The 18117-nt window shown below is 36.8% G+C and overlaps 1 protein-coding gene across 4 annotated transcripts in view; it reads left to right on the top strand.

The window, feature by feature from the left end:
• The window catches only part of DCP2 (decapping mRNA 2), a 38125-nt gene extending 24394 nt beyond the window's left edge, over positions 1–13731 (top strand). For 3 of the 4 annotated variants that reach the window (XM_017848458.1, XM_017848461.1, XM_017848460.1), the window contains exons 8-11: positions 1081–1216; positions 5023–5127; positions 7884–7935; positions 10441–13731. In XM_017848458.1, coding sequence (XP_017703947.1) covers positions 1081–1216; positions 5023–5127; positions 7884–7935; positions 10441–10604 — 457 coding nt within the window. In that variant the 3' untranslated portion in view covers positions 10605–13731. The remainder of the gene's footprint in view (positions 1–1080; positions 1217–5022; positions 5128–7883; positions 7936–10440) is intronic. The other variant, XM_017848459.1, reaches the window with a different exon arrangement.
• The last annotated feature ends 4386 nt before the right edge of the window (positions 13732–18117 follow it).

The following is an 18117-nucleotide window of genomic DNA, read 5'->3' as shown; positions in this document are numbered from 1 at the left end:
TTGTTAAGTAAGCCTGTGTTTTTAAACATATATATATATATATTTTAAGCATAATCACCTTGTTAGAAAGTTGCCTATGTTAGATTCGGAAAGAGGTGATTTTTACATTTTCTGTAATTTGGATTTGCTTTTATGACAGAGCTTCAGAAATAGGAGTAAACCACTTCTATAGTAAGTGTTTCTTAAATAGGTAGCATTCCATTTTAGATGAATATTCTGAGGACAGGAGCTTGGACTAAATGGCCTGATGTCTTTCAGAATCTATGGTTATTGTAATATTAGTTGAAAGATGGTCTCGAACTCCTGACCTCGAGTGATCTACCCTTCTCAGCCTTCTAAAGTGCTGGGAGTATAGGTGTGAGCTACCGCGCTCAGCATGCATGAGTACAACATTTTAAAATTAGATTCTTTTGCAGAAGAATTCGAGACTGGGTCTTTACTTAATTTGCTCATTCATTATATTGTGCCCTTTAGTTTTATATTTTAGAGGGTAACTTACTTTCTCAGATCCTCTTCCAGCTAGGATGTGGTCTGTAACTGACTTGTACAGTTTCAAAAAATTAGCAGGGCAAGGTGGCATGTGCCTGTAGTCTCAGCAACTTCGGAGACTGAGGTGAGAGAATGGCTTGAGCCTGAGAGGTTGAGGCCACGGTGAGCTGTGATCATGTCCTGCACTCCAGCCTGGATGACAGAGGGAAACCCAGTCTCAAAAAAAAGGAAAATACATTCATTTGTTTCATCTAAATTTAGATTTATATTCTCCATATTTTTTAATGTACACTATAATCACTTATAGGGAGGAGATGGCCTGGATAATTTTTTAAAGTCTAGGATGAAAAATAGTAATAGCTTATTAATTCATTCAGGAAATACTTATTGAATACCAGGCACTTACCTGGGTGATGGGGATAAAGCAGTACAGATTAAAATCTCTGCCCTCATAGAACTTATATTCCAGTGGGGGAGATAGACAGTAAATAAGAAAATAAAACATGTAGTCTATAAATTTAACTATTAAGGTGTTAAAAGAACTATAAGTGAACATTTTCTGATTTGATTATTTTTTAAATCTTGGTATAGTCGAACCAAATTCCGCCACAGTCAGCAGTTATTTCCTGACGGTTCTCCTGGTGACCAGTGGGTAAAGCACAGGCAATCACTGCAGCAAAAGCCATATAATAATCATTCTGAAATGTCTGACCTTTTAAAAGGAAAGGTGAGTGATACACAAGTACAGTCTTTTCAGAAATTTAGATCTTTGGCTTTGAAATCATTCTCAATTGAGGAATTACATCTTAATAGTTACAGAGAGCTCTGAGTTACTGATCAAAGCCTTGTATGTTCCTTACTTGTGATTTGAAGTAGGGCTGAGGCTTCTTAACGTTTACAGTTCTGGTGTAAATCCAGTACAGTGAATAATAAGAATTAACATCTGACTTTTGTGTATATGCTGCCAATGAAAAGTTCATTTAAAAATAAGTCATAAGGAAAATATTTTCCAAATTAACGTAAGTGGGATCTATTGGCTTTTGTTCAGGAAGAAAAAGTAACAGCGTATTGTAAACTTTGATTTTCATTGTTGTATTTGAGTGTATAATTACACTGCTATTAATACTTGTTTTCCTTTTTCCACATGTTCTAAGCACCACAATTTATTTATTCATAACACTGTTAATGCACATTTTGCTTGTTTCCAGTTTGGGGCTTTAACAGTGCTACTATGAACATTCCTATACCTGTCTTTTGATGAATATACACAGTTCTGTGTAACTAAAAGGAAAGAAAAGTAGAATTGTTGGATCACTGGATATGCCTGTGTTACGGAGTTCTAATTGTTCCACATCTTTACTAATACTTGATATTATCTGTCTTTTCAATTTCAGGTTTCAATGTTACTTTTTTTTTTTTTTAATTTAAAAAATATACTAGGCTTGGTTGGGCATGGTGGCTCATGGCTATAATCCCAGCACTTTGGGAGTCCGAGGCGATGGATCACCTGAGGTCAGGAGTTCGAGACCAGCCTGACCACATGGTGAAACCCTGTCTTTACTAAAAATACAAAAAATTAGCCGGGCGTAGTGGCAGACTCTTGTAATCCCAGTTACTTTGGAGCCCGAGGCAGGAGAATTGCTTGAATCCGGGAAGCAGAGGCTGCAGTGAGCCGAGATTGTGCCATTGCACTCCAGCCTGGGCAATAAGAGCGAAACTCTGTCTCAAAGAAACAAAACAAAACAAAAAATTGTGTGTGTGTGTGTGTGTATATACAGGGCTTGTCAAAATTAAACTTTTATGCTTCAGAAGACATTTTCAAAATAGTGAAAAGATAGCCCACAAAATAGGAGAAAATATTTGCAAATTATATATGATAAGAGGTTAATATCCAGAATATGTAAAGAATTCTTAGAACTCAACAACAACAAAACAACCTAATTTAAAACTGGTCAGAAGACTTGAATAGACAGTTCTCCAAAGAAGATGTGCAAATGGCCAATAAGTACACAAAAGATGCTCAACATTATTAATCATTAGGGAACATTATTAATAATCAGTGGTATCTCCACAGTGAGATACCACTTCTTACCCATTAGGATGGCTATAATAAAAAACAAAAATAACAAAACAGAAAGCAAGTATTGGTGAGGATGTGGAGAAATTGGAGACCTTGTGCATTGCTGATGGGAGTGTAAAATGGTGCAGATGCTGTGGAAAACAGTTTGGCAATTTCTCAAACAGTTAAACATAGAGTTACCATATGATTCAGCAATTCCATTCCTAGGTAATACCCAAAAGAATTGAAAGCAGGAACTTAAACAGCAAACTTGTATACCAATGTTCATATCAGCATTATTCACAATAGCCAAAAGGTGGAAACAACTCATATGCCTGTCAACAGATGAATGGATACAGAATGTGGTGTGTACCCATAATGGAATATCATTCAGCCTTAAAGAAATTAAGAAATGAAATTCCGCCCAGGCATGGTGGCTCATGCCTGTAATCCCAACTCTTTGGTACTTGAGCCCAGTAGTTGGAGACCCACATGGGCAGCATGTCTCTACTACTAAAAATAGAAAAAATTAGTCAGGCATGGTAGTGCATGCGTGTAGTTCCAGCTGTTCAGGAGGCTGAGGTGGGACAATCAACTGAGCCTGGGAAGTCAAGGCTGTAGTGGTGCCACTGCACTCCAGCCTGGGCAATGGGAGTGAGACCCAGTCTCCCCAAAAAAAAAATAAATAAAATTCTGAAGCATGCTACAATATGGGTGAACCTCGAGGACATTATGCTAAGTGAAATAAGCCAGACACAAAAGGATAAATATTGTATTAATGTTATTCCATTCCTAAATAGGCAAATTCATAGAGACACAAAGTCAATTAGAGATTACCAAGGCTAGAGGGAGGGGAGAATAGGGAGTTACTGTTTATTGGTTGCAAGGTTTTTGTTTGGGATGATAAAAGTTGGGGAAGTAGGTAGTGCTGACTATACTTAATGCCACTGAATTATACAATCACAAGTGGTTGATGTGGTAAATTGTATGTATATTGTACCACAATTAAAAAACATGCTGGAAGAAGTGGAATGAAACTAAATTAAAAGTGTGCAGTAACATGAGTCATTCAATGCCGTATTTTCTTCACATCACTTACTTAGGTTATTATTTTCCAGCAATCTTAGCAACTGGTTTTTTCCTATAGGTTGGAATGTAAATAAACATTCTTATTTTATATATGTATATTTTAGAAGTTCCTCCTATACTATTTAGCCAGTCCTGAAATTGCTATCATTTCAATATCTCAAATGACAAAGTAATGTTTAAAATGTTCGTTTTAATTTAAACTTAAGAATTTTTTGGTAGGAAAATTATCTTAAAGCAATTTAATAGTAAGATTTAAACTGTTGCATGTCTAAGTTTAGGAATAATGGCCCACATTTTAAAAACATCAATCTTAGGCACAGTGGCTCACGCCTGTAATTCTAGCACTTTGGGAGGCCAACGTGGGTGGATCACTTGAGGTCAGGAGTTTGAGACCAGCCTGGCCAACATGGTGAAAACCTTCACCGTCTCTATTAAAAATACAAAAATTAGCCAGGTGTGGTGGCATGTGCTTGTAATCCCAGCTACACCAGGCTGAGGCAGGAGAATCGCTTGAACCTGGGAGGCGAGGTTGCAGTGAGCCAAGTACTGCGCTCCAGCCTGGGCAACACATTGAGACTATTTAAAAAATAGTAATCTTTGTTGTTTTGTAAAAATATAGTAAACATTTCATAAAAATTAAGTGCTTATTAATAATTTAAAGCAGATTTCTAGGGTAATGATTACTACATCTACCCATTTTCTGCTTTAAGAACTGTAGCCAATGTCCCTCAGCATTCCTTTACAGAGAGGTTCCATTTATGCATTAGAAACGAGATCTATAAGCAGACATGGGATAAGGCAAGAGGTGTGGAAAGATGTCTGTTTTTTTCTTTATTCTTTTTTTTTTTTTTTTTTTTTTTAAGAGACGGAGTCTCCCTCTGTCACCTACACTGTAGTGCAGTGGTGCCATCTCGGCTCACTGCAACCTCCACCTCCTGGGTTCGGGCGATTCTCCTGCCTCAAGCCTCCTGAGTAGCTGGGACTATAGGCGTGTGCCATCACGCCCAGATAATTTTTTGTATTTTTAGTAGAGATGGGGTTTTCCTGTGTTAGCCAGGATGGTCTCATCTCCTGATCTCATAATCCATGCGCCTCGGCCTCCCAAGGTGCTGGGATTACAGGCATAAGCCACTGTGCCCAGCCGAGGTCTGGAAAGATTTCTAGGGGCAAGTGTATTTGCTATTTCATACCTTTAGAGAACTCTTGCTTTGGTTGGGAAGCACTGACTAATATAAGAAAATACATTGATAGAATTCATGAAAATTTGGGTAGGAGAAGCTTTGCTAAAAATTTGATTCAACCAGCTAAACATATTCATGGGGTGCTTTTTTTGTGCTATTACATTATACTATAGATTCATATTTTATTTTTTATTGGAAAAACAGAATCAAAGTGTGAGGGGAAATGGCAGAAAACAGTATCAAGATTCACCTAATCAAAAGAAAAGAACAAATGGGCTTCAGCCAGCAAAGCAGCAGAATTCTTTGATGGTAAGAGTTATAGCTCTCACACTAAGTAGGTAATTCATCCTCTGAAGAGTGAAACAAGGGCATTGCCAAAGAACAGGAATGTTACTTGCTTTGTTCTTATTTTAATTGATATGCTAGTAGGATTTTTATGTAGCTGAATTGTGCATATTCACACTAAAATTCTCTGGCTGCTCTTAATTACAAATTTATCATGTTGATTCAACTGTACATCTAATTTTTTATGTGGCTGTATACATTTATTATAATATCGTTGTGTACTCAAACCTGTTCTCAAGAGCAATTATTTGGCTGTTGCTCCTTGTTTTTCTAAATACTCTGTATTATTTCAGTGAAGGTAAAAGTTTAGGGGAATTTATGTATTTTTTTCTCGAGGTTGATAGAGTTTAGAAAATTAAGAAAACAAAAACACACAACACTCACAGCCAGTGCTATTGTCATTAGGCCTAATGACAAATAACTGAATAATTTAAAGCATTTTCTTTCATTCTTTTGTTTAGTCCTCCAAAAGTTAATTCATAACTAACAGTCTCCTGCGTTATCTTTTCTGTAAGTCCTGATATTTGTATATTGGGTTTTCTTATTGTAGCTTCACTTGTTTTTCATTTATTGGTGAGTAATAATAGCAATTTCAAATTTTTAGCAAAAATATTTTACCTGAATTCCCTGGGTGTTTACTTAATTTGGGTTCTAATGACTCATTTCACTACTTTACCTTTATTATTATTTCTCTTCTGTCTGATAAAAGTGGTGACAAGGTGACAAAACAGAGAAGACAATCTTAGTAGATGATTAACAGGTTTTAATAAAATTCAACAGCTGTTTTAACAAAACTAGACAGATACTTTTTTTTATTTGAGACGGACTCTCGCTCTGTTGCCAAGCTGGAGTACAGTGGCGTGATCTCGGCTCACTGCAACCTCCACCTCCCGGGTTCAGGTGATTCCCTTGTCTCAGCCTCCTGAGTAGCTGGGACTACGGGCATGCGCCACCACCCCGGCTAGGTTTTTTGTATTTTAGTATGAGACAGCGTTTGACCATGTTGGCCAGGATGGTCTCGATCTCCTGACCTCGTGATCCACCTGCCTTGGCCTCCCAAAGTGCTGAGATTACAGGTGTGAGCCACCACTCCCGGCTGACAATAACTTATTGATAATATTGTACAAGTGTTAATTGTCCTCAAATTAATGTATAAGTTTAATATGATACCAGTAAAATTCCTTGTAGATTTTTTGGGAGAACTTCACAAATTACTCTCAAATTTGTCTAGAAGAACTTGAATAGATTTTTAAAAGTTGTTTAAGAAGAAGGTTAATGATGGAGAGCAAGTTATAAGCAGTTTTTAAGAGAAGAAATAAAAGGGACTGATAAACATATAAAAGTATTAAACTGTATGTGTGGTCAAAGAATGTAAATTGAAATGGGATACATTTCTCCCATCAGATTGGCAAAGATGAAATAACCCAGTTGTGTATTGAATGTGTTGGTAACACATAAAAATTACTAATTGGTACAACCTTCTAGAGAGGAGTTTTGCTATATCAAAACCCTAAAAAAGTGTTCACCTTTTCCCTAGAAGAGGAATCTAAAGAATGTTTACCCCCTTTATGATGAAAACCTGGAAAACAACCTAAATATCCAAGAAAATGATGTTAAATACAGTATAGTAGGTCTGTGCACTAGATTACCATGAAGTTGCTAAAAATGACGATGTACATTTATTGAAAAGGAATTTGTTCACAATATATTTTAAAATTATCGTACTAGTGTGTATCATATAATTCCATTTAAAGTTTGCACTTTTATGAAAAGATGTTAACACACATCTTCATAGGAAAAAGCTAGAAAGATATAATACTAATTAGCTCTCGGTTGAGAAATGTAATGAGTAATCTTTTTGTTTTTTTATATTTTTTGAGACAGGGACTTGCTCTGTCGTCTAGAGTACAGTGGCATATACATTGCTTACTCTAGCCTTGAACTTCTGGGCTCAAGCCATTTTCCTGCCTCAGCTCTTTTGTCTTTTTGAGACAGGGTTTTGCTCTGTCACCCAGGCTGAAATGCAGTGGTGCGATCTTGGCTCATTGCAACCTCCACTTCCTTGGTTCAAGCAATCCTCCCACCTCAGCCTCCAGAGCAGCTGGGACTATAGGTGTGTGGCACCGCACCCTACTACTTCTTGTGTGTGTGTGTGTGTGTGTGTATATATATATATATATATATTTATTTTTTATTTTTTTGGTAGAAATAGGTCTCACCATGTTGCCCAGACTGGTCTTGAACTCCTGGGCTCAAGCGGTCCTCATGCTTTGACTTCCCAAAGTGCTGGGATTACAGGTGTGAGCCACTGTGCCTGGCCACCTCAGCTAAATTAGTTAGCTCTGGCTGATTTTTATGTTTTAGAAATAAAGTATGTTGGGAGGTGACCTTGCTGGTCTCAAACTCCTGGCCTCAAGTGATCCTTTTGCTTCAGCCTCTCAAAGTGCTGGGATTACAGGCATGAGCCACCACACCTAGCCAATACTTGTCTGTTTTTTTGATGTCTTTATAATGTATGTATATATGTAATCAAGAACTAAAAAAAATTTTAGGTGTGAGAAGTAAATACAAAAATAATGGTGAGAGAATGGGATGATTATATTCCTGGTTCAGTTTTCTCCCTGAGAAATTTGATAATACATCTTTTGATTTTTAGTAAGTGAAGTAACTGGTGACTGTGTTGTATGTGTGTTTGTGTGTTTTTTTTTTTTTTTAAATAGAAGTGCGAAAAGAAACTTCATCCACGGAAACTTCAGGATAATTTTGAAACAGGCAAGTCATTTCCTATCTTTTATAATCTCTGCCTTGTGGGATTTGGTTTCGTTTACCTAACTTTTATTTTAGTGGGAGTATGCGATCTGTGATAGTTAGGCAAGAAGAGTTGCATATGTTCTGTAGAAAGAGTTCATATATGTAGAGTTCTGTAAGAAACTGGCTGAAACAAATTCATTTAGATGAATTACTTCAGACTGTGCTGTTTCTTTTATGAATGTTAAGCCTTAGTGCTATGCATGAATATTTTAAATACGTAAATAATTGTGTAAGGATTTGGGGAGAGTAGAAAGAATCCAGTATTGTAAAGGCTAGAAAACCTCATTCTCAGATCTATATAAGGGGTGCACTGACTAGAAGGGGAACATTTTTGGGGGGTAATCACTGTGGTTCTTCCCATATACACATTAGTAAATTTGTATGCCTTTTTTCCAATTAAAAGGAACATTTTTCCCTCTTTTGGAGGCAATGTTCAACTTTTTAAGGTGATACTAAGTATAGGTTTTATTAAAGATACTTGGAATTTCTCCTTCCTTGGTTATGAAAAGTAGGTGTGTTGTCTGATTTGGAAAGTAATCCTAGTGAATGTAGAAAGCTCTTTGTTAAATACTAATTTAGTAGATGCTACTTGGAAGTGCTGTAGACTTTTTTCTTAGGTGCTATTTTTGAATTGTATGAAATTTCCTGTGCAGTAGATACTCATTTATTCACCATCTAAATTTAAGGCTTTCATATGGAAAAGTCTAAGAAATGAAAAGCATTATTGTATTCTTTTTCTGTAATACTGTCTGTGATTTAAGCAAGATAATGCTATTTTAAAAGACATGCCTTAACTATATTATGGAAAGTTACTGTTAACTGTGAAGAAAGGAATTATCATTACAATTTAGTTTGATACAGTCCCACTTGTTTATTTTTGTTTTTGTTACCTATGCTTTTGGGGTCATATACAAAAAAAATCATTGTGAAGATCAGCGTCAGAGGGGTTTTTTTCCCTATTTTCTTCTAGGAATGCTACAGTTTCGGGTCTTGCATTTAAGTCTTTTATCCATTTCAAGTTCATTTTTATGTGTGTTGTATGATAAGGATCTAGTTCTTTTGCATGTGGATATCCAGTTTTCCCAGCATCATTTATTGAAGAGTCTATTATTTCTCCTCATCGTATAGAGAAGTTATGGGAGTATGTCTTCTTAATAGGATTTTTTTCTGGCCACCTTGGGTGGTGGGGACATGTTAGTCATATAGTGAAATATAATTAACATATATTCAGAAATCAGTTATTTTACAGAATCTTTTAAAAGTCGTATATTCAGGGACATTAAAAAGAGTACACCATGCCGGCCTGGGCAACATAGCAAGACTTTTGTCTCTACAAAAGTTAAAAATGAGCCAGTTGTGGTGGCACATACCTGTAGTCCCAGCTACTTAAGAGGCTGAGGCAAAAGATCACTTGAGCCCAGGAAGTTGAGGCTGAGTGAGCTGTGATTATCACTGTGCTCCAGCCTGGGCAACAGAATGAGACTCTGTCTCAAAAGAAAAAAAAAGGGCGCAGCACACTGCAGCTTGGTATATTGATCTTAGTTGGGCATTATATGGATATATAAAATTTTGAGTTGTGTTGAGAAGTATAAAAGGATTCATGTCCTAGGAAGCCTCATCCTCATTTCAGACTTTCTTTCTGCCAGAGTTTCTTGATGTCCATTCCAAACCTATTTTCTGGTTAAGTGCCTGGTCTATTTAAAAGGTGGGGGAAAAAAGCCCAGATAAATTGGAATTTTGTTCTACTATGATTTTGAAAATTTGGATTTTTTTTTTTTTCTTATTTTTTTCTTTTGCTTTTTGAGATGGAGTCGCTGTGTCACCCAGGCTGGAATGTAATGGCGCCATCTCAGCTCACTTCAACCTCCGCCTCCCAGGTTCAAGCCATTCTCCTGCCTCAGCCTCCTGAGTAGCTGGGATTACAGTCATGTGCCACCATGCCTGGCTAATTTTTGCATTTTTAGTACAGACGGGGTTTCACCATCTTGTGCAGGCTGGTCTTGAACTCCTGACCTTGTGATCTGCCCTCGTTGACCTCCCAAAGTGCTGGGATTACAGGCGTGAGCTACTATGCCTAGCTGGATTTTTCTTTATGGTGATAAGTTCCTGGAAATCTTGGTAAACCCCAGCTTTATTTTTCTGTAACAAAATGCACATATAGGAGGTGAAGCACATGTAGGAGGTAAAGTTATGCTCATTTTGAAAGCAAAGGAATGTCAAGGGTCTTAATGACTGAGATTAAGATTTTGAATATGTGGAAATAATAATAGATTGAAAATGCAGTTGACCACCAGTTTAGGGAAAGGAAAATACATATTTTGGTGGTTCTATTTAGGGTTAGAGTCTGGGAAGATAAACATATACTCAAAACTAATTCTTTTGTAACAAAAGGCAAAGGGCAGTATTTGATTTCTTACTAAGGTTACTGAGCTTATTTATTTATTTATTTTTTTTTTTTTTAAACAGATGCTGTATATGACTTACCTAGCTCCAATGAAGACCAGTTGCTAGAGCATGCCGAGGGACAGCCCGTGGCGTGTAATGGACATTGCAAGTTCCCCTTTTCATCCAGAGCCTTTTTGAGTTTCAAGTTTGACCATAATGCTATAATGAAAATCTTGGACCTTTGATAGGAGCAAATGTATTGTAAATATTCCAGGATCAGAGACCTGTTGGGTTTGAGTGGGTGTCTCCTCAAGCCTTACCTTTCTCAGGTGTTTTAAAGAAATGCAGGGAGGCAATGTTTCTGAAGACATTTTCTGTTTATAAGAGAGAGTAGAAAGAAACACGAGTTTGCACTGTAAATGCAGTTATAACCTTTTATACAGATTTACCTTTTCAGTGTTTAGTACAAGATTAAGTTGCTTTCTTTGAGGGCATTTATTCTGTGTGACTGTGGGTTTTATTTTGTATTCTGGTTGAGAACATAATGTATTGAGTTACTGTCAAGTAGCCAAGTTAATGGGAATGCTCCATCTACCTGTTACAGTGATTGCAATAATAGTATATTGGAGTTTTTCAAAGAAACTTAAAATAATGCCCAATTATTAAATGAACACAAGAGCTGAAATGTCGCATTTGTCGGGATTACAGGTGATCTACTTTGGTGGCATTTTGTACTTCTCTCTGCTTCTAACCACTGAGGCTTTCTAACCTTCCTCTGGAATTTTAGTGAAAGGATTTATTGAGAGCAGCTTCTGGAATATAATGTGCATGTCCAAAATGAACTCTTAGCACTTCATAAGGACAAAGTCTGTAGCCTGGAGGGGCTTGAGTGGATGGGAGTTGATGCTGTGATTTTGAGCTGTGGTTACATGCAGTCAGTAAACCTGTGAGACTGCTGGAGGAAGTGTAGCAGAGAGCATGGAGGCTGAGACCCAGCAGCTACTTTGGGTCATGTCTTTACCATCCTGCCTCCAACCCTTTAGTCTTGTAGACTTTTGTTCTTGTGAAAATTTCTTCTGTATTTCTAGTTGTATAAATATGTATGAAAAACTGACATTACTGGGTTTTACATTGCATCTCCAGTATTGATCTTTGGATCAATACTGTTATATTTGTTTTATTAGGTTCCAATTTGCAATAGTAGCAGTGACTGACATGCTTTTATTGGCCTGCTAAGCCCCTGGATGATGGAGTGAGAAGAAGGGAAGGGGTATGCAGTTTACCCAAGTCCAAATAAAGCATTTCACTAGGTTACACGTTATGTATATGTGTTACACAATAGTAACATACGTAACTCACTCCTAGGAATGTATTTTGCTTCAGAATTTTTAAATTCACATAAGGATGGCAGTGCCCATTTTAAGGAGGATTTCAGCTATAATTGAGGACAATCACCAGGGTGTTAAGGGAGCTTTAGTGTTTTGGCTGCATCTGACCTCATTGAAGGAATTTCTTGGGAATGGGGGGTGTTCGAGTATATGTGTGTGTGTGTGTATCATGTGGGTTTTAAAAATCCTTTTTTACAGTGGTATCCACAAAATACTTCTCTGCTTATAAATGTTATTGTAGAAATCTTTATTCTTTGTAGGTAGCCTATTTAATCGGGTTCCACTGAACCTCATGGGACTTTTAAAAGAAGGGCTATTTAAGGAATTCGCTTAGTAGTACTTTGCTTTAGCTTTTAAATGGCTTGATTTTAAAGGATAAATTCTATTTATTAATGAAGGTGTCACCCTTTTGGTGCTAAGCAGGAGAATTCACAATTAAAGCAGTGTGTATAGAATTATGATATTCAGAATCCTGCATCTTGTAATGTGACAAATGTTTGAACCCTGTGACCTTTGCTTTTTAATGCATTATATGATTGTGTTTGGAAGCTTTTACTGTCCTTTTCAGAAATACGGCTGCTTTGCTTGGGTCTCTTTGAGCCATATTTATAGTTGGTCCCAGCATTCCAGACTTCTGTTGTTAAAGGAGTGAAAATGTAGTTTGCCTGGCAGATGAATAATTTTCACTCATTTACTGTCTTCTGGAAACCATTTAACTTTTACTGTGTTTTTTTTTGTATGTGTGTTTTTTTTTTTTCTTTTCAAGTGCATACTTTGGCCAGTCTTCCTGGTGCCTGTGGAGTTGGATTTGTCAGCTCTCAATACTGAAGCAAAAGAGATTAGAGTTAGTTACCGGACGTATGGCCTCTAATGGTGTTGAGCCTTTTCAAGAACCAACAAATTATCTTTGTGATTACAGTAGTTTAACTATGGTTAAATGTTATTGCTGTTGCGCTGCTTTATTTAATGCACTGTGGAACAAAATATAAGGGTATTGTTGGGATGTGATTATGGTAACTTCAGGCTTTTAGCTCTCCTCAAAGTTTGAGGTTAAAAAAATGTTAAAAGATGTGAGTTAAAGTTAAAGTTTATGTGTGTGATGTGACTTAACTATGCAGAAAATATTTAAGTTGGATGTACCTGTTTTAGGTACATCTACTATACTTATTCCCTCAAACCTGGGTAGTAGTTTCTCAGTGTTCAGGTTACCTTGAGAAAGGCCATGCTTAGTGAACTGGATTTCTCCTTTGAGAAATTTTAGTATGGTTTGAGGAAATCAAGTGATAAAGGAGTATGCTGAATATGCAATAATTTACTTCTACTGAGTGCTGCATTTTAAGAAGCTAGATGAGAAGAGTAGTTGGTTTGCTTCATTATGTTTTGTCTTTGAGAGAGATACCGGTCTTGGAATTCACTTTTTAAATGTTATGTTCCAACCTTATATGTTCCAAGGTGCAGTGCACTGTGAATCTTTTATTTTAAAACAATTTGTGGGTGCTTTTATGTATAACTTTAATGATTTATAAGATGCTAAATGAATTGTTTTTGTACCTAACCATTGTAATCCAAAAGATAAGGATGTGGTTTACATGCTTTTCAAAAATTTGTGTTAAGAAGTAGCAAATGAATGGTTTAGGATTTCAAATAGTGATACCCTCCTGAGACATGAGCATTTGGAGAGGCCTAATAGAACTCATATAGTGTGGGTGAAATTTGATTAAAGATGTTGGAAAATTAAGTTGGATTTTTGTATTCATATATAAAGGGAAGTCTCCCAATGCTGTCAGAGGAATTTTGGTCACTACTTGCTATTCTGAGCTTTGAATATCCTTATTTTTCTATTAAATATCAGTTAGTAAGTATAGCTAATGAAGACATATAATGAAAGTAATTTTATGCTGTAAGATTGAGTTGGTACTTTTCCTTTTGAAGGCTTTAGTAATTTGTATGTAATGTCAAATAAAGGAATTCAAATCTGAGTAAATAACAGCCTTCTACTATAGGAATTAGATTCTTCTATAAAATTCACCATATTGTGTCCTATAGAGAAGTTAAGGTCTGAGTGCATGTGTGCGTTAAAAACGCTACCTATTCTCTCACAGACCTGTTTCTCATCCTTTCTCTTTTCATCTCCAACAGTTAAACGGTAAGGAAAGCAAAGTTAATTATAAAAATTAGACATTTTGCCGAGTTACTTTTCTTACCACAGTACCCTCTCTTGGCTTTTTTTTTAGACGGAGTTTCACTCTTGTTGCCTAGGCTGGAGTGCAATGGTGCAATCTCAGCTCACTGCAACCTCCGCCTCCCGGGTTCAAGCGATTCTGTAGCTGGGATTACAGGCATGCGCCACCGCGCCTAGCTAATTTTGTATTTTTAGTAGAGATGGGGTTTTTCCATGTTGGTCGAGCTGATCTCTTTTGGCTTTTTATCTGTATTTTTGTACCAGTGGACCTCCCTGCCTCCTGATACTGTTTTGATTGACATCTTTTGTGTTTCTATATTTTCTGAGGCAGTACTTTCTTTGTATGTTAATCATAGTAATAAAGTCAGATTCATTAACTTTTCTTCCTAGTAATTTTGACTTGGATTATTTTCTAGCCTGGGGGGATGGGGTTCATATGTGTTGCTGTAACTTTAGATTAATAAGCAAGACAAACTATTTTTTTTTGTTTGAAGGTATCCTTTACATACCTTGTCTAGGTAAACAAGTGTTAGTAAAAACAATTTTGTCAAACGATATTCCTGACAGCTTGGTAAAGTCTAGGTAGTTTCTCATTTTGTATTATGTCCTAAGACTTTAAAGTGCATTTGTCTAGTTGCCAAAAATTCTAAATATGAGATTATGATGGGCTTTCTCAGCATCTTTTTGCTTCCTAGAATTGAGTTACTCTTGAAGTCTGTACTCCTGTGTCAGAAAGATGGCAGATTGCAAATGGACGGTACAGGCTTTGCCCCATGCTTTCAAAGTAGGATTCTGGATTGCAGTTTCAAAAAAATATGATAGATTATTGTTATAGAATCAAAGTGTCTTGAAGGGAGAAGAATAGCTATAGGTGCTGGGCAAAGAGTATAAGAAAGAAACTTTAGAGTATTTATCAATATTTGAGTGCTATATTATGTTCCAGGCTAGAAATGTGACCATTGCATGGCCTAAGTGTAGTCATTCATATATATATATGAATATCTGTCTATCTGTATATATATGAATATCTGTATATGCGCATGTATCGCCATTGTCGAGTGTTTTCTAGCCCTGGATAAAGTTAATTTTTTCGAAGTATGATTGCCAAGCAATCCAGTGAATTTAAAGTAATTTTTCTCACTTTAAAGACTGGTGGTGAGGAGTGGTGAGTAGTCTGGTCCTTCCTGTACTGATAATGTAGAACTCCAGTCAAACTCGAGCGCACTGCTTTCTTACAGGAAGACAACTCAGAACACAGCCATAATCTGCTGTGGTGTCGGTCACATCACAGTGGTTATACATTTGTCCTAAATGGTGATTCATTCTTTTCCATCTAACTTCCTTGTGACAAACAGCATTTACTATGGAAATAGTAGTCTGTAAATAGGGAAAAGAGTGAAAGTTACTCTCATGCATGGGAGTGGACTTAAAGGGTTGACTTCCACCAGCTGAGTACAAACAAGTGTAAAGAAAAACTATGATAAAGTATGGGGGTCTTATCTTGAGAATGGGTCATAATGAAATCTTTAATCTGGGTTATCAGAGTAATGAAATCACCAATAAAAACATTCCATTTATCTTGGATCTTCTGTGGTTAGCAGAGGAGTATGGTCTAGCTATGTTAGCAGCTTGAAGGCACAACCTAAAAGGAATGAGCTTTCACAGGGTGCTTACGTTAGTTGGGTAGCATTGGTCAAAGGTACTCTGAAGAGTGAATGCAGAAATCAATTGCCTGTGTTTGTAACCTTGTCCCACATGGACCCTAATGTTTAGTAGACTTCAGTCTTTTAGTCCAGTAGAAGACTGCAGCCCTGAATATATGTTTTCTGCTTTTTGGGGGAAGGTTTCCTGTAGGTGGTTGGGTGGTTTTTGGGTTATTGGCCACTGTTCATTAAGTGCCATTTGAAGACCTGTTGTTTCTTAATCCTTTTCTTGGTGTGACTGGCCAGGAAAAGTCCATTGAGTCCTTTTTTCCCCTGGTGTCTTATTTCTGTAGAATAATCCATCTTTTTAAATTTGTATTACATCTCTATAGCAAACCTGCCACAGACTTGCAAGTAGTGATTTTATCTTTCCTTCCTGAGAAGGTGATCTCACTTTTGATGTTTGGGTCACCTGTGGACACTTGTGCTCTTTTGAGTCTCAATGCTTGTAGCTTTCACATTGGCTTGGGAACAACAGACTTCTGTGTGGTTCTAGAGTGAAATGGGCAGTGTTCTGCTGGTCTTCAGTCTTTGAGAGGTCTTAGGCAACATCCTTAGTATAGTGGAATTTCTGAGGTCAAATTTAACATTTTAATGTATTCTCCTTTTAGTTCATTGAATCTGAGGTTCTAAATCTGTAGCTTCATTTTGAGCACAAGTCTGCATTGTCATTTTTTAAGTTTTAAGAGATTAGCAGGCATATGCTTTTGTGATATTTAGGAATAGACTGGCAGCAAATGAAAGTAAAGGTTATCAGCTGTGAATGAAATTTAGATAATTCTTCAACGATTGGTTAATTAGATGGGTTAGTACTTTTGGAACATATAACAGTAGACTTGTATTCTTCATGCACTATACATATGATACGCACTGACAGAAAAGCACAGAAGACATACTGCTAAGAGTTTCTTTGTGCATTTCACTACTGTTCTAGGGGACTGCTGTCTCTTTGGTTCCTTTTAGGTTTGTGTTAGGATGTTGCACAAGTAATCATTTAATGTTAAATGCAAGTGTCCAAAGAAATGAGTCTTAAAAGTTCTTTGGTCATATTTCACTTAGAAGTTAGGACAGGACCGGGCGCTGGTGGCTCAAGCCTGTCAATCCCAGCCTTTGGAGCAGAGGCCGAGACGGGCCGCGATCACGACTCGGAGATCGAGACTACAATCCTGCTAACACGGGTTTGGACTGAAACCCCCGTCTCTACTAAAAACACAAAAAATAGGCCGGGCGACGGTGGCCCCGGGCGCCTGTAGTTCCCAAGCTACTCGCGAGGCTGGCAAGGCCAGGAGAAATGGCCGTGGACCCGGAGGGCGGAGCTTGCAAGTGACGCTGAGATCCCGCCACTGCACTCCAGGGCCTGGGGCCGACAAGAGCCAAGATCCGCCTCAAAAAAAAAAAAAAAAAAAAAAGAAGTTAGGACAGGAGGACCAGCTAGCCTGACCTTCGCATGTTAACAAATATTAGGAAAGCCTTTCATTTCGCAATAAACATAAATACCGCAGACAAGACGAATGAACACACCATGAACTTATTTTGCTTTATGATCTATTTTTTATAAAAAAAATTTGAAGTTGGCTTATTAGACTTAAATACCTCTCTAGTACTTTTAAAATCATCCTTGGTAATTATTGACTTATCCTATATCCATGTACAATTCAGTTTTATCTGTTAGCTTTAATAAAATTGAAAACAATCTAATTCAGAATAAAATAAACGGAATTATAATTCATGTATTAGCATTTTAAGTGATGTTCTCTTAATAAGATTCTTTTGTCTAACCAAAATAGAGCATACAAATTAGTTTGGATGGGAAAGGGGATAAGACTTGACTTTTTAATACTGTGCCTATTTCCAAAACAAGATTTGATGTGGCTTTTTATGTTATGCTTTAAAGATGTTACTGGAAGATACATAGTCTTTAAACAATTTGTTTGGGAGTAAGTTTTAGTCAGAAAAAGGTGAAGATATTTATGCTGAGTCATGTTAAATTATTTTGAGACCTTTTGCTGGTAGACAAAAACTGAGGAAATGTTTCACTAAATATATTATGGTCAATGAAAAAACCGGACTTTAGAGTAAATGTGATAACCAAGTAGATTTGTGAACTTTATTTCCTTAGTAATTATTTTTGTCTTATGTGAAATGATTTAAGCTTTAATTTTTGCCTAGATTATAGCAGTGTTTTATTTTACCTTATAGGGCATTTTAATGCTTGGAGAAAGACTGTATAAGTAAACCTACTTCAAGTGATTCTGTTCATGGTATTAGAGTTCTTGGTGCTCTTTTGGAAATTGTCATTTACCTATATAGGAGAAAAGGAACCCCAAAACACCTGTAGTGTTCACCTTGTTATAAGAACTGAAACATTTAGAACAGGTTTTACTTTGTTTCTAGATTTATGTTGTTGTAGGTGAACAGCAACTTTGTCTTTTTCCCTCAGTGTTAACGAAAGGGTAAAGACTGACTTTTACCTCTATTGCTGGGT

Source organism: Rhinopithecus bieti, unplaced genomic scaffold (genome assembly GCF_001698545.2).
Source record: "Rhinopithecus bieti isolate Rb0 unplaced genomic scaffold, ASM169854v2 scaffold_31072, whole genome shotgun sequence".
NCBI lineage: Eukaryota > Metazoa > Chordata > Mammalia > Primates > Cercopithecidae > Rhinopithecus > Rhinopithecus bieti.
This window is presented reverse-complemented; position numbering and strand designations above follow the sequence as displayed.